This window comes from Nicotiana tabacum, chromosome 9 (genome assembly GCF_000715075.1).
Source record: "Nicotiana tabacum cultivar K326 chromosome 9, ASM71507v2, whole genome shotgun sequence".
In the NCBI taxonomy this organism is placed as follows: Eukaryota; Viridiplantae; Streptophyta; class Magnoliopsida; order Solanales; family Solanaceae; genus Nicotiana; species Nicotiana tabacum.
Genome location: NC_134088.1, coordinates 10,930,603 through 10,946,455, shown reverse-complemented (window position 1 = coordinate 10,946,455; position 15,853 = coordinate 10,930,603). Strand labels below are relative to the sequence as shown.

General features: G+C 39.0%; 1 protein-coding gene across 5 annotated transcripts in view; it reads left to right on the top strand.

Moving 5' to 3' along the window:
• Positions 1-15,853, top strand: part of LOC107799148 (dicer-like protein 4) — a 47,764-nt gene that overhangs the window by 22,680 nt on the left and 9,231 nt on the right. For 3 of the 5 annotated variants that reach the window (XM_075221443.1, XM_075221442.1, XM_075221446.1), the window contains exons 18-22: positions 1,654-1,859; positions 2,122-2,331; positions 3,681-4,139; positions 4,257-4,532; positions 14,335-14,661. In XM_075221443.1, coding sequence (XP_075077544.1) covers positions 1,654-1,859; positions 2,122-2,331; positions 3,681-4,139; positions 4,257-4,532; positions 14,335-14,661 — 1,478 coding nt within the window. Of the gene's footprint in view, positions 1-1,653; positions 1,860-2,121; positions 2,332-3,680; positions 4,140-4,256; positions 4,533-14,118; positions 14,288-14,334; positions 14,662-15,853 lie in introns of those variants that run through there. The other 2 variants (XM_075221447.1, XM_075221444.1) reach the window with 2 other exon arrangements.

Genomic DNA, 15,853 nt, shown 5'->3' with positions numbered 1-15,853 from the left:
GCAGTATTAGCAGGGTCAGGTGCAGGACGTAAATCAGCTGGGCCTGATGCTCGGCGCGGACGACGATGATAAGTCAGGAGTAGTGGAGTTGTAGAAGGTTGAACTGGACTAGGTGGTGAAACTGGAGCTATAGGTGGTTGAAGTGCAGCTGGAGTTGTAGGTGGTGGAGCTGGAGTTATAGAGGAAGATGGATGGGAGATAGTGACTGAATCTCCAAAAGATGGAATTGGTAGCACCTCAAAAATATCTAAGTGATTACTTGGACCTTGTGAAGTATGATTGGGTTTCAAAAAAGGTACATCAACAGACATAAGGTACTGCTGGAGGTCAGTAGAATCGATATCCCTTTTGTGTTCTCGAGTAACCCAAAGATACGCACTTAAGAGCACAGGGAGCTAACTTATCTTTTCTTGGAGTAAGGTTATGAACAAAACACGTACTCCCAAAGACACGGGGTGGAAGAGAGAACAAAGGTAAGTGGGGAAACAGGACAGAGAATGGAACTTGATTCTGGATGGTTGAAGATGGCACACGATTAATAAAATAGCATGATCTAAGAACTGTATCACCCCAAAAGCGCAACGAAACATGAGATTGTATGAGTAGGGTACGAGCATGTCTATTCTTTCTTTCAGCTATCCCATTTTGTTGGGATGTGTACGAACAAGATGTTTGATGAATAATCCCATGAGAGTTCATAAACTTCTTAAATGGGGAAGACAAATACTCTAGGGTATTATCACTACGAAATGTGCAGATAGAAACCCCAAATTGATTTTGAACTTCAGCGTGGAAGGTCTGAAAAATAGAAAACAACTCAGATCGATTTTTCATGAAAAATATTCAGGTGCATCTGGAATAATCATCAATGAAACTGATAAAGTAGCGGAATCCCAAGGTAGAACTGACCTGACTAGGACCCCAAACATCTGAATGAACTAAACTAAAAGGTGACTCTGCTTGATTATCAAGACGCCGAGGGAAATGAGAGCGGGTATGTTTACCGAATTGACATGACTCACTCTAGAGTGGACAAGTGAGATAAACCGGGTACCATTTGCTGAAGTTTGACAAACTGGGATGTCCCAACCGTTTATGTAATAAATATGTTGAATCAGTAAATTGTGCTTTAACTTCTTTCGGTGAAGGCAATAGGAATAGTGGTAGAAGATAATAAAATCGCCACCTAGTATATTACAGTGAGAAGTCCAGTTGCATAGAATTTTTCTTGGGTGAATAATGCTGAGGCCTGTTTTCTGGCTCAAAACTTATAGAAACCCAGGGATTTGACAGGAGTATGGATAATGGAGGGGAGATACATGGTTTTAATGGTTATTACTTATTGAAAAAAAAAAGATATTTGGTTTTAGAGGATATCTGCACTGGTGTAATGTGCCGAGCAGCTCCAAAGGTGAAGGGTCTATATTTTCTTCTAAAACTTCAGTAAGTCATTTGGGACTAGCTTCACCAAGACATGACATGAGAAAACTATAAGCTTTCTTTATTTAACTTGCCAGATTTTCAGAGTGTCAGCTTGTTATTCCCTCCTGAAAATGAGTTTAATTTCTATTATGCCTATTATTCTGAAAAACACAGTAACTTAAGTGGTGTATTATTTTTCAATTAATGACTTTCCTCTGGCCCTCTACACAGAGTTGCGTGATAAAGAGGAGCACTTTGTTGAACTACCTGCTGAAATTTGCCAGCTCAAGATAATTGGGTTTTCCAAAGATATTGGGAGCTCATTATCACTGTTGCCATCGATCATGCATCGTCTTGAAAGCCTACTTGTCGCTATTGAACTAAAGGGCTGCCTATCTGCTTCTTTCCCTGAGGGAAGGGAAGTAACAATAGATCATGTAAGGAATTCTCCGATCCTCAGTAGCTATGTTGCGCGGACTCTCCAAAATGTTGCCGCACCCGTGTCGGATCCTCCAAAAATGCACTACTCTTGGAGAATTTGACCCACACCCGACGACACTTTGGGAGAGTCCGAGCAACATAGCTTAGTAGTATTTCTCAATCAAACACATCTGTTTTACATTTATCACTTGTTCATAGCATATGAATCATGTCAGATACAGTACCTAGTTTACTATTAACTGCCTGAAACTGGACCAGGTTCTTGAAGCACTTACTACAGAGAAATGCAATGAACCTTTTTCTCTTGAAAGGCTTGAAGTGCTTGGTGATGCATTTCTCAAGTTTGCAGTTGGGAGGCATGTCTTTCTTACATACGATGCCTTTGACGAAGGACAGTTAACTAGAAGGCGCTCAAACATTGTGAACAATTCCTATCTGTACACGATAGCAGTCAGAAACAATTTACAGGTACATGGTGTTGCTGAAAACTCTAAATGCTAGATATGGACAGACTCCTACAGTGATATGACAGCACATCTTTTATGTTCAGATAAGAGAATGCTTGCTTTTTCTTGTTTCAAAACATGGCTTTTGAATTTTTGCAAATTTTACATTATTTCATTGTGAGAAAGTGCAAACACTGCCATTGTTTGCACAAACTCAGATGCACGTGTGGCTCTCTCATCTCACATGGCCCCAAAAACAAATAAAAGAGCAGAAATAGAATATATCTTGTTGAACTTATCAGGAAAAAAAGTTCATCTGTGTTGATTAATATGAGGCCTCGAATAATTTGTCATTGTATCAAATAACTTTAATATTATCTCCACTAAACTAATATAATAACCAAGTTAAATTTACTAATAAAACTTTATACCTAGTCGATAACCGTAAAATAGAATGGGACGAAGGGAGTAATAAATATCTGATACATTCATGAGTAGGTATTGGACGAAGGGAGTAATTATTTGATACAATGACAATGAATTCAAGGTATTGAAAATGTGAAATTTTGTATAAACATGGTATGGGCTAAACATTTCGAGATATTAAATAGAAAGACTACCATATAAATTGAGATTAAGAGAGCTATAAGATTTGATGATCTCCTATCCAACCAAGTAAAGAGGGGATTTCCTGTGTGTCTGGAACAGTAAACATTTTTTTAAAATGGAACAGTAAACTTTTTTCTATGCATACATTTAACACGTTAAAGATAGTGATATTTGATTAGCTGTTAATGAATGCTTTTTTGTGGCATCATTGGAAAAATTAGTCCTACTAAGTTTTTTTGATGTTGCCTTGATGCACCTTAATATTCAGTCATCGCTGACATTTTCTTTCCTAGTATGAGGAAATGTTTTACTCTTGACTGTCACGAGTATGCTGTTCGCTGCACAAATATCTGAATGTTGTCAAAAGCAAGCCATAAAGATAAAATGAACATACTCACCATGCTAAAATGACTTCCTCAATTTCTAATAACCTATGTTGTTGGATTCTCGAGTTGGACAGTTCTGCATTTTTCTTTTTGTGTGATAAATAAGACAGCTAGCATTCTGTATCTCAATAATTGAACATAAATATGAATATAAGATGAAACTGCATATCTCTAATGAATTTTAGAAATCAGAGGCAATTGTGGTTTCCTATGAGGGGAGGAGGTCATAGAATATACATTAATGTGACTGTATGTGTGTAAATATGTTTGATTACGTGTTTAATTTTTTTTTTTTTTGTGAGCTTTCTCCTTTTAAGATGTTTATACTCTTAAGTCAATTGATTTGATTGAATCTCTAAGTTTTTCTTTGTGTCAGGCATTTATTCGTGATCAATCATTTGATCCCAACCACTTCTATGCAGTAGGCCGTCCGTGCCCTGTAATCTGTGACAAACAAACAGAAAAAAACATACACGGTCAATGTGGTAGTGTAACAGATGGTGCAAAGACTGAAGTTAGGTGTAGCAAATGTCATCAGTGGTTGCGTAAGAAAACAATTGCTGATATAGTTGAAGCCCTTGTTGGCGCTTTTATAGTTGACAGTGGCTTCAAAGCAGCAATTGCATTTCTTAAATGGATTGGTATCTATACAGATTTCGAAGAATCACAAGTAAAGAGTATTTGCGCTGCAAGCAAAGTCTTTATGCCACTTGCTGATGAAATTGATATTCCGGCCATTGAAAATTTATTAGGTTATCCATTCGTCCATAAGGGTTTGCTCATTCAGGCCTTCATCCATCCATCTTATAACAACCACGGAGGAGGTTGCTATCAGGTATGGAATTTCTCTTTTTCAATAACCTACTTTTCTGAAACTCTCTGGTTGTTGTGTAGGCGATTTTTAGTACTTTGCAGCAACTTCTTTCTTAGAACATTTGATTTCCTTTAGCAGAGACTGGAGTTTCTTGGAGATGCTGTCCTCGATTATTTGATCACATCCTATCTATACTCTGTGTACCCAAAACTGAAGCCTGGCCAGTTGACTGATCTGAGATCAGTTTCTGTAAACAACAACACCTTCGCAGTTGTTGCAGTACATCAAAGCTTCCACAGCCATATACTCTGTGATTATAGTAGTGGCCTCCGTGAGTCAATTACTAGATATGTCAATTTCATTGGAAGACCAGATTCTATGAAAAGGTTGGCTGAAGAGCCATCTTGTCCAAAGGTATTCACTATTTACATGATGAAATCTTCGATATTGATGGATTCATGGAGTTTCTTATACAGAGTTTATAATAGTTTGTGTTTACACTTATTGTAGTATAGAGTATTTGCCCTTCATCAAATAAACGTAAGAATTTACATTGCAAAGTTCTCCCATAAAAGAATTCAGGTATAAGACACTTGGGTCTTCAAATCATTTGATATTATTGCTAGATAGCAGATTGATTATATATTTAGGCAAAACGACATTGTCTCCACAAATAAGGGTAACGCTGTACTTTGTAAAGTGATGTGAAAGGTTTCAGGTGTAAGGCGTATGTCTCTGTCATTCTCCTTTTCTCTTATTTTTTTTTTTTTTTTCAAATTGGTAACATTTTTGTATTAGATATAAACATGAGTACACTAATTCAGTGTAGTCATCCATAATTACAAAAGGAAGTACAAAGAGAGACAGACTAAGTCTCTATAAAGCTTGTGAGAAGGCACGGGAGAAAATATGATATATTGATATTGTGTGTGATGCAATACAAGAGGTGCTATTTATAGCTACTCTATACAAAGGGGATACTACTCTTATTCCAATGTGGGACAATTACATAGCTATCTCTAACATTTACATAACTATCTCTAACACTCCCCCTCAAACCGGAGCATATAAATCATATGTACCGAGCTTGTTACATATATAATCAATGCGAGGACTAGTGAGGGACTTGGTGAAAATATCTGCAAGTTGATCATTCGATCTCACAAACTTCGTAGTAATATCTCCTGAGAGTATCTTTTCTCTGACGAAGTGACAATCAATCTCAATGTGTTTAGTTCTCTCATGAAACACCGGATTTGATGCAATATGAAGTGCAGCTTGATTATCGCACACAAGTTCCATCCGACTGATTTCACCAAATTTCAACTCCTTGAGCAATTGTTTGGTCCAGACTAGTTCACATGTTGCCATAGCCATTGCTCGGTATTCTGCTTCTGCACTAGACCGAGCAACTACATTCTGTTTCTTACTTTTCCAGGACACCAAATTTTCTCCTACTAAAACACAATATCCAGACGTAGAACGTCTATCAGAAGGTGATCCTGCCCAATCAGCATCCGAGTACCCAACGATCTGCTCATGACCTCGATCCTCAAACAGTAATCCTTTACCTGGAGCCGATTTTATATACCGGATAATGCGGACAACTGCATCCCAATGACTATCACGGGGAGAATTCATAAACTGACTTACAACACTCACATGATAAGAAATGTCGGGCCTAGTCACTGTGAGATAATTTAATTTACCAACCAGCCGCCTATAGCTTGCAGGATCGCTAAGCGGCTTCCCCTGTCCAGGCAGAAGTTTAGAATTCGGATCCATCGGCGTGTCAACAGGTCTGCAACCTGTCATCCCTGTTTCCTCAAGAATGTCTAACACATATTTCCTTTGAGAAATAACAATACCTGAGCTAGATTGAGCAACCTCAATACCTAGAAAGTACTTCAATCTGCCTAGATCCTTAGTTTGAAAGTGCTGGAAGAGATGTTGCTTCAGATTAGTAATACCATCCTGATCATTGCCCGTAATAACAATATCATCAACATAGACTACCAGATAAATACATAGACTTGAAGCAGAGTGACAATAAAACACAGAGTGATCAGCTTCACTACGAGTCATGCCAAACTCCTGGATAACCGTGCTGAACTTACCAAACCAGGCTCGAGGAGACTGCTTTAGACCATAAAGTGACCGGCGCAAGCGACATACAAGGCCACGAGACTCCCCCTAAGCAATAAAACCAGGTGGTTGCTCCATATAAACCTCATCCTCAAGATCACCATGAAGAAAGGCATTCTTAATGTCCAACTGATAGAGGGGTCAATGACGAACTGCAGCCATGGATAGAAAAAGGCGAACTGATGCCACTTTAGCCACTGGAGAGAAGGTATCACTGTAATCTAGCCCAAATATTTGAGTGTATCCTTTGGCAACAAGACGTGCCTTAAGTCGATCAATCTGGCCATCGGGACCAACTTTGACTGCATAAACCCAACGACAACCAACGGTAGATTTACCTGAAGGAAGAGGAACAAGCTCCCATGTACCACTTGTATGTAAAGCAGACATCTCGTCACTCATAGCCTGTCGCCATCCTGGATGAGACAATGCTTCACCCGTAGACTTAGGGATGGAAACCGAGGACAATGAAGATATAAAAGCATAATGGGGAGATGACAGACGATGATAACTCAAACCAACATAATGAGGATTAGGGTTTAGTGTGGTCCGTATACCTTTTCGAAGTGCAATCGGTGTACTAGGAGCAGGATCCGCAGTAGGAGTCGTGTCAGGTGCAGGACGAGAACCAGATGGGCCTGATGTAGGGCGCGAACGACGATGATAAGTCAAGAGTGGTGTTCCTGTGGCTGGGGAACTAGGAGGGATAACACTGGACTCCTCAAAAGTTGGTATGGGTGAAACCTCTGTGGTTGAAGGTGGAGGAGGATTACTAAACTCCTCAAAAGTCGGTATAGGTAAGACCTCAGATATGTCATGGTGGTCAGCAGAAGTGACATAGTTGTGAAGAAAGGTTTAGACTCGAAAAATGTGACGTTAGCTGTCATAAGGTACCTATGAAGATCAGGTGAATAACAACGATATCCCTTCTGAACACGAGAATAACCAAGGAAGACACACTTGAGAGCACGAGGAGCTAACTTATCTTTCCCCGGGGCTAAGTTATGAACAAAACATGTGCTCCCAAAAACCCGAGGTGGAAGAGGGTATAAGGCTGACTGGGGAAACAATATTGAATGTGGAATCTGACCCTTGATGGGAGATGAAGGCATCCTATTAATCAAATAACAAGTTGTGAGAACTGCATCGCCCCAAAAACGTAGCGGAACACGAGACTCAATTAGAAGTGTGCGAGCAATCTCAATAAGGTGCCTATTCTTTCTTTCTGCAACCCCATTTTGCTGAGGGGTATAAGGACAAGATGTCTGATGAATAATTCCATGAGAAGACATAAACTGCTGAAACTGAGAAGATACATATTCTAAGGCATTATCACTGCGAAAAATGCGGATAGAGACACCAAATTGGTTTTTGATTTCAGCACAAAAACTCTGGAATATAGAGAATAACTCAGAACGATCTTTCATTAAGAAAAGCCAAGTACATCTTGAGTAATCATCAATAAAGCTAACAAAATAACGAAATCCCAAGGTTGAACTGACTCTACTAGGACCCCATATATCAGAATGAACCAAGGAGAAAACAGACTCTGCATGACTCTCAACTACGCGTAAAGGAAGCTCGGGTATGTTTCCCAAGCTGACATGACTCACAATCTAATCTAGACAAACTGGATAAACTAGGCACCATCTTTTGAAGTTTGGATAAACTCGGATGTCCTAAACGTCTGTGGATTAGATCTGGAGGATCTGTAACTAGACATGTTGTGGAAGGACTGAGCGAGTTAAGGTAGTAAAGACCTTCTGATTCACGACCTGTACCAATTGTCCGTCCCGTACTGCGGTCCTGCATAATAAAAGAATCATCAATAAAATATATACCACAATTGAGGGCACGAGTCAAACGACTAACAGATGCAAGACTAAAAGGACAACCAGGAACATAAAGAACGGAATCTAGGGTGATAGAAGACAATGGGTTGGCTTGTCCAACTCCTTGTGCCTTAGTTTGACATCCATTGGCTAAAGTAACAGTAGGAAAAGACTGTGAATATACAATATTCGACAAAAGTGATTTATTATCAGAGATATGATCAGAAGCGCCTGAGTCCATGACCCATGGTCCAAGAGTACTAGACTGGGAAACACAAGCAAAAGAATTACCAGCAATAGGAGTGTCAGTCTGGGCAACTGAGGCTACTTGTGGAGATGTTTGCTTACTTGCTCGATACTGAAGGAGCTCATTATATTCTTCTTTAGATACAGAAAAGCCGTGGTTACCTGTAGTCTCGCTCTGAGCAACGTAGGCATTTTTGGGTGGACGGCCATTTAAGGAATAACACATTTCGCGAGTGTGTCCAAGTTTGTGACAATAAGAACACTTGGGTCTAGATCTCCCAAAACGACCGCCTCCTCGTCTATTCTCCATAGCTTGAGATGCCCGAACATCCACTGTCTGGGATGCAAGAACAGAGGAATCAAGTATCTGTGATGAAATCACTAGGTGACTTGGTGCTGCAGCAAGGCGAAGTAATCGAGAGAATAATTCATCAACTGTAGGGACAGTCGGACTCGCCAAAATCTGGTCTCGTACTGAATCAAGATCATGAGGAAGTCCAGCGAGTGTAAGAACTAGAAACATTTTCTGTCGCTGCTCTTGTTGTTTTGACACACTAGCAGAAACTGGCATCAATGTCTCAAATTCCTCCATGACTACCTGTATCTGACCCAAGTAAGTAGACATATCTAATTCTTGCTTCTTTAAGTTTGTCATCCGTGATATCACATCATAGAAGCGAGATATATCATTAGTGTATAACGTACGAGCCTTTGCCCAAACCAAATAACATGTCTGGAATGGCCGAAACAAAGGCATCAACTTAGAATCAATAGAACGCCACAAGATGCTACATAATTGAGCATCAATTTTTGCCCAAAGCGCTATCGCCTTTTCATCTCCTTCGCTAGACTGTTTAATCAGATGATCTTGCACACCTTGACCTTTACACCACAACTCGACAGGTGAAGCCCAAGCTAAGTAGTTTGAACCTCCCATTAAAGGTTCCGAGGTAATCATAACATTAGAGTTTCCAGAACTCATGCTTTTAGACCCAAAAACATCAATTCCCAAAGACATCTTGTAAATTATTACCAAATAAGAGAAATAATCAACTGTAATCCACAGAAAATAGAGTAAGGAACACTGAATCAGAATAGTAAACTACTGTAGCAGTTGGAAAGTTACTGTTGCAGCCGGAAAATATTCAAAGTGGTCGGAATGAAATAAAAACAGTAGGGGTAGGATCGGAATTACCAGAAGACCCAACTGTTCTGAAGGAACTTTTTCAGAAAATGGCCGGAAGTCAACTTTTTGAAATCACTATTCACGCCGGAAAAATAAAAAAGTGGTCAGAATTTGGTGTAACCTGGATGGGTAGGCTCGGAATTGCAAGGGAAACAATCTGTCCTGAAGAGTCGTCGCCAAAAAATGGCCGGAAGGTGGCCCACGCAACGTTAGAACTTCGCCGAAAAATTTTCTTTGGACAGCTACAGTACCGCCGGAGATTTTCACTGGGATTTGGTCGCCGGACAGTGACTACTCTTGTGGTAGTGTTGGATTTTGTGCACAACACTGACCGAGACAAAGCAGACGCAAAACAACTTTGAAAGTCGCCGGAAAAAAGGGTTCCGGTGACTGATTTTACTTCCCGGAATCGCTGGAATTTATGCACAGCGATAAATCTCTCACGATAGCTCTGATACCATGTGAGAAGGCACGGGAGAAAATATGATATATTGATATTGTGTGTGATGCAATACAAGAGGTGCTATTTATAGCTACTCTATACAAAGGGGATACTACTCCTATTCCAATGTGGGACAATTACATAGCTATCTCTAACAAAGCTCAAGAGGTTTAAAACATCAAAAATACATTCACTCTCGTCTAAGCACTCCTGTTTACACCAAAAATAAAATAGCGTAAGGCAGCTCATTTTCAACTTTTGTATTGCACTATGTGTATCCTCAAAACATCTTAGGTTCCTTTCTTTCCAAATTGTCCACCATATACATGCAGGGACAATCTTCCATCTCTCCTTCTGGCCAGACTGCATTCCATCTCTTTTCCAACTTGTTAGAACTTCCCTGATTCTCCCTAGCATAACCCATTTAATTCCCCTCAGGTTGATGAATATCTTCCAAATTTGATCTGTGACACTGCAGTGCAAAAAAAGATGGTTGACTGTCTCCTCCTGAGCTTTACATAAGTAACATCTGGACCTCAACTGATATCCTCTCTTAGTGAGATTGCCTTGGGTTAGGACAACTTGTCTTGCTAGAAGCCAAACAAAACATGCCACTTTGTAAGGTATTTTAACTTTCCAGATCATTTTTCAAGGCCAACAACCAATCTGATTATTAGAATGATTGTACTCCTTGTAAGCTGATCTAACAGAGAAAATTCCTTCTTTCCCCCTTTGCCAGAACAACCTATCTTCATTGTTGGTGGTCTCTCTAAACTGTTCTAGAGTATTATAGAAATCTGTCAGCCTCTCAATTTCCCAGTCAGAAATCTTCTATATGTAAGATTCCATCCTTGACCTGTCCAAAGTTCTCCTACAGAAGCTCTTTGTTGTTGATTCAGATTGTAGATGTCCGGGAATAGTTGCTTTAAAGTTCTCTGTCCAAGCCATTTATTTTCCCAGAAGGATGTTTTCATTCCATTTCCAACTCTGAGACTGGAATTGTTTCTGAACATTGGCCATATGTTTCTAATAGACCTCCACAGACTCACCCCATAAGGAGTACATACTGTTTTTGTTGTCCAACTACCTTCCATCCCATACCTTGCCTGAATTACCTTCTTCCACAAAGATTGCTTTGTTGTGGCAAACCTCCATAACCACTTCATCATCAATGCTTGGTTCTGAGTTTTCAAATTTCTGATCCCCATTCTCCCTTCTTTCTTGCTGGTCATAAGTACTTCCAACCTGACCAGTTGAAACTTACTCTTATCACTAGTGTCTTGCCATAGAAAGTATCTATTCTTTTCTACACTGGCCGGAACTGGAAATAAAGACATCATGTAAGTAGGCATGACATCCAATACACTATTGATGAGGATTAGTCTACCTCCCAAGGATAGGTATTGACTCTTCCAACTAACTAGTTTCTTTTCACATTTCTCAATTACTCCATTCCATATTCCTTTTGATTTGCTTTTTGCTCCAAGTGGCATTCCCAGGTACACTGTTGGTAGAGCCCCCCAGTATTCTAGCCAAACTATGCATCTCCATTACTTCATTAACTGGATAGATGAAACTCTTGTTCCAGTTAATGTGTAGTCCAGATATAGCTTCAAAAAGAATGAATACCATTCTCAGGAAAAGCAACTGTTCTCTGCTAGCATCACAAAACACCAAAGTATCATCTGCATATTGTAGATGGGTGATTTCCAAGTTAGTTGACTCCCTAGAGTTTAACCTGAACCCCCTGATCCTATTATTTACTTTGGCAGTTTTAAACAGATTGTTTAAACCTTCCATAGCCAGAATAAACAGGAAAGGGGAGATTGGGTATCCCTGTCTCAAGCCTCTCTGAGAGGAAAAGAAACCAACAGGTGAACCATTGACTAAGATAGAAAATTTGACAGTACTAATGCAGAATTTGATCCAACCAATCCATCTTTCATCAAAGCCCATCTTCGAAAGTATTCCCAACAAAAACTTCCAGTTAAGGTGATCATATGCCTTTTCTATGTCCAGCTTGCACAGGATACCAGGTTCTTTGCTCTTCATTCTAGCATCTGCACTCTCATTTGCAATGAGAATAGCATCCATTATTTGCCTACCTTTGATGAAGGCCATCTGTTGATTGTCCACCAGCTTGCTCATTACTTTCTTGATTCTTTCTGTTAGGCTCGCGAAATTATTTGATATTGTTGCACACAGGAGTTGATTGTTTTCCAGTTTAGGTCCTAAACTCTATTCCCGCTCCAACATTCTTACATTGGCCTTGCCAGAATATCGATGTAACTGAAAGAAGTCCCTAAAAGACGAACCTAACTACCCTAAAATAGTCTGACGTTACTAAATGGACTATATTCTGACATGCACTACCTTTTTACCCGGAATGTCCCAGATCACCAAATCTTGCATGGAAAACAAAGATTTATTATTTTCATTTCTTTTATTTGAAGGTCATGTGTTCAAGTCGTGAGAATAGCTTCTGGTGTTGAATAATAAAAGAAACTAGGAAAAGCTGATTCTAGATCAATATCAATGAAAATAGGTTCCAGGGCAAGTGAAATTGAAAGCAGTCTATTTAAAAAGAGAGTTAGCAAATCCAATCCAGTTGTTTAGAGTAAAAATTATGATTAGAATCAGTTGGATAAAATAACATTCCAGTCCACAGCTAGTATTGGGATCAAGGCTTCTTTCATTTGTTGAATCAGGAATAGACGACTCCAGGTAAATGCTTTTCCAGCAGGTTGAGGCTGCATTCCTAGCCTTTCCCTACTCGACGAAACGATTAGACTGTTGAGGCTGCATTCCTAGCCTTTCCTACTCGACGAAACCATTAGACTTTTATCGAGGCTTACCAGCAATACAGATCCTGTGCTGGTGTAGGGAAAGTCTAAAAGTGCATTCTAGAAAAAAATCATAAATTAGGTGTAGTAGCGTTTGATATATTCAAGACCAACTAGTTGGAAATAAATCTTCATTGTGTTGGTATACCTAATTTAACATATATTATTGAGTATTTGAATGAATGCACCCAAATAGAGCGGAATAATATATAAAGGATTCATACAGTCGACTAAAACCCGTTTAGAATTGAGCGTAGTCTTTTTTCTTTTCCTAGGTAGGTGAGAAAGGAGCTTTATTGCCTAACCTTGCAGCAGCATATTTAGAGCTGAAATAGTGAGGAGAAAAGGTAGATGTTAATAGTTCATTAATGGGTAAAGCAGTGGGAGGCTTTGAGGCTCTAGCATTATAATTGAGGATGCTCTGGTCCCTTTAATAGGTTATGACAGTATCTTTGCTGGAGCATTAAGAAGAAAGATGCAGAATACCTTGCTATTGAGAGTCTATTGGAGTAAAAGAATAGTGAGAACAGAGAAATAGAAGAAGAAGCAATCTGGAATTCTACCTGGATTTTGTTGCCGATGGTAGGATTCAGAGTCAGGTACTCGAGCATGAGCATCAGATATATGTATTTATCCAACTCAGGTGCATGCAATTTTAGATATACCCTAACCATACATGGAAGGATTCTTACGAGGTACAATGCCCATGTCATGCCCAATTGACAGGAGTGCATCTGGACAAATGAAGAGTCCGTATAATGTAATGCACAAAGCCATAAAGCACCGAGAAGCAACAGAAGATTCACCAAAGCCATAAGCGATGACTCATTTTCCAACCATTAATATCAACGAATATGGAGTTGTTCCATGGGCTACTTGCAGAACAATATGGAGTTGTTCTTAGCTCTACTTATAGAACATTATGAAATAATTCTATGTACTACAAGGAAGATGTTTACCCGCATTCCTACTAAACAATATGGGAATTTTTCTGCATTTTAGCTTCTTGGATGGGTAGGGCTCCAACGAAAATGAGAATCATTGAATTACTCAGGTGACATTAACTAAATAATGTGCTATTTATTGTAAATCAATGAACTGCAAATCCTTGGTTAAAAAAATTTACCCTATCAAGATAAAGATATTGATAGGGTAAAGTAGACATGGTTAGCAGGTTATATAATCTAAAATAATATTTGAACTTATACCATAAACATCCTTGAAAGGTTGGGCCTAACTTACTAAAAAGGGATGTTTTTCTGTTCTTTTTAAGTTGTCTCTTACATCATTGTACCTCCTTGTTTAGAAGAGAGTTTGTTGTCCAGTAAAGGGCTGCTGAAAAGGAATGTTAGTCAAGGAAATTGGGTTATGATGGTATATATGGAAGCATTTGTATATATCAAGTAATACTGGGGTTGGTTGCTCCTCTCCTGAGCAGTAAGGAAAATTGCTCTATCATTTCTTTGCTGGGCCTTTGAAAGATGAACCCTCATTTTGCTCTCATGTTTACTGGTTGGTTCAGGCCCTTGGCGACCTGGTGGAGTCTTGTATGGGTGCAATCCTGCTTGACACAGGGTTTGACTTGAACCGTGCTTGGCATATAATGCTCTCCTTCTTAAAGCCCGTCATGAGCTTTACCAGGTTGCAGCTTAATCCAAAAAGAGAACTCCATGAACTTTGCCAGTCTTATGGCTGGCATCTAAAGTTCCTGGCTTCAAAAAAAGATAGCAAATATCTAGTTGAGGCCAAGGTGAATGGGGAGAATGTTTCTGAAGCGGCTTCTGCTCTCAATATCAATAAAAAAGCTGCCGCAAGAATGGCTGCCCAGCAAGTACATTCAAGCTTGAAGGTATGCATCTTACTAGTTCCTGTCCTGTTATTTCTTCTTGTTGGAGCTCTTTTTCTGTATGTTACATGATCAAAATGTTTGTCAGGGGGTCACCGATGCAACTTTTTTTAACCTTTGAAGAAAAACAAAATGCTGAACAAACTGCAGCTTGTTTCCAGTAGCATGAACTTTTCATTTTTCATTTTTTATTTTTTATATTTTTAAGTGGCATCAACTATATACTTGAAATCAGTGGCGGATTTATAGGGCATATTATGGGGCACGTGAACCCATGGTCTTTTCGCAAAATTAGATATTTTATGTATGTTATAAATAGAATTTTATTTATGGTGAATGTCTATATTTAGAGAGATTCTAGGGTTTATTACTTGGTGGCTAAGTCACTCTCTCCCTATAAATAGAGGGTTCTATTCCATTGTAATTCATCCCAAATCAATAAGAATTCTCTCTCTCTATTTCTACAATATTGTTCTTCTACTTTTATTGTTTCATAACACGATATCAGCACGAGACTCTACCGTCTCAAGAAGATTAAGCAAACATGGATATCTCACAAAGCAAACTTGGATCAAAGTTCAATTGTAAAAATATTTGTTTAGTTGATTCATGTACAACACATACAATATTCAAAGAGAAGAAATATTTCTCTCATTTAAGTATGTGTAAGACAAATGTTACTACAATTTCTGGTAGTAGTAAATTAATTGAAGGCTCTGGAAGAGCTACTATAACTCTGCCTAAGGGAACAATACTTATCATAGAGAATGCAATGTTCTCCTCCAAGTCCAAGAGGAACTTGTTGAGTTTTAAAGATATCCGCCGAAATGGATATCATATTGAGACAATAGATGAGAATAATATTGAATATCTCATCATTACCAAAAATGTCTCTGGCTAGAAAAGGGCTATTGAGAAGTTCCCATCTTTGTCTTGTGGCCTGTATTGGACAAGAATTAGTGCAATTGAGGCACATTCTATTGTAAACCAAAAGGTTACTGATTCCAATACTTTTGTACTTTGGCATGATCGTTTGGGACATCCTGGATCAATTATGATAAGACGAATTATAGAAAACTCAAATGGACATCCATTAAAGAATTTTAAGATTCTTTTAAATAATGAATTTTCTTGCACTTCTTGTTATCAAGGCAAGTTAATTATAAGACCATCACCAACAAAGATTGAGATTGAG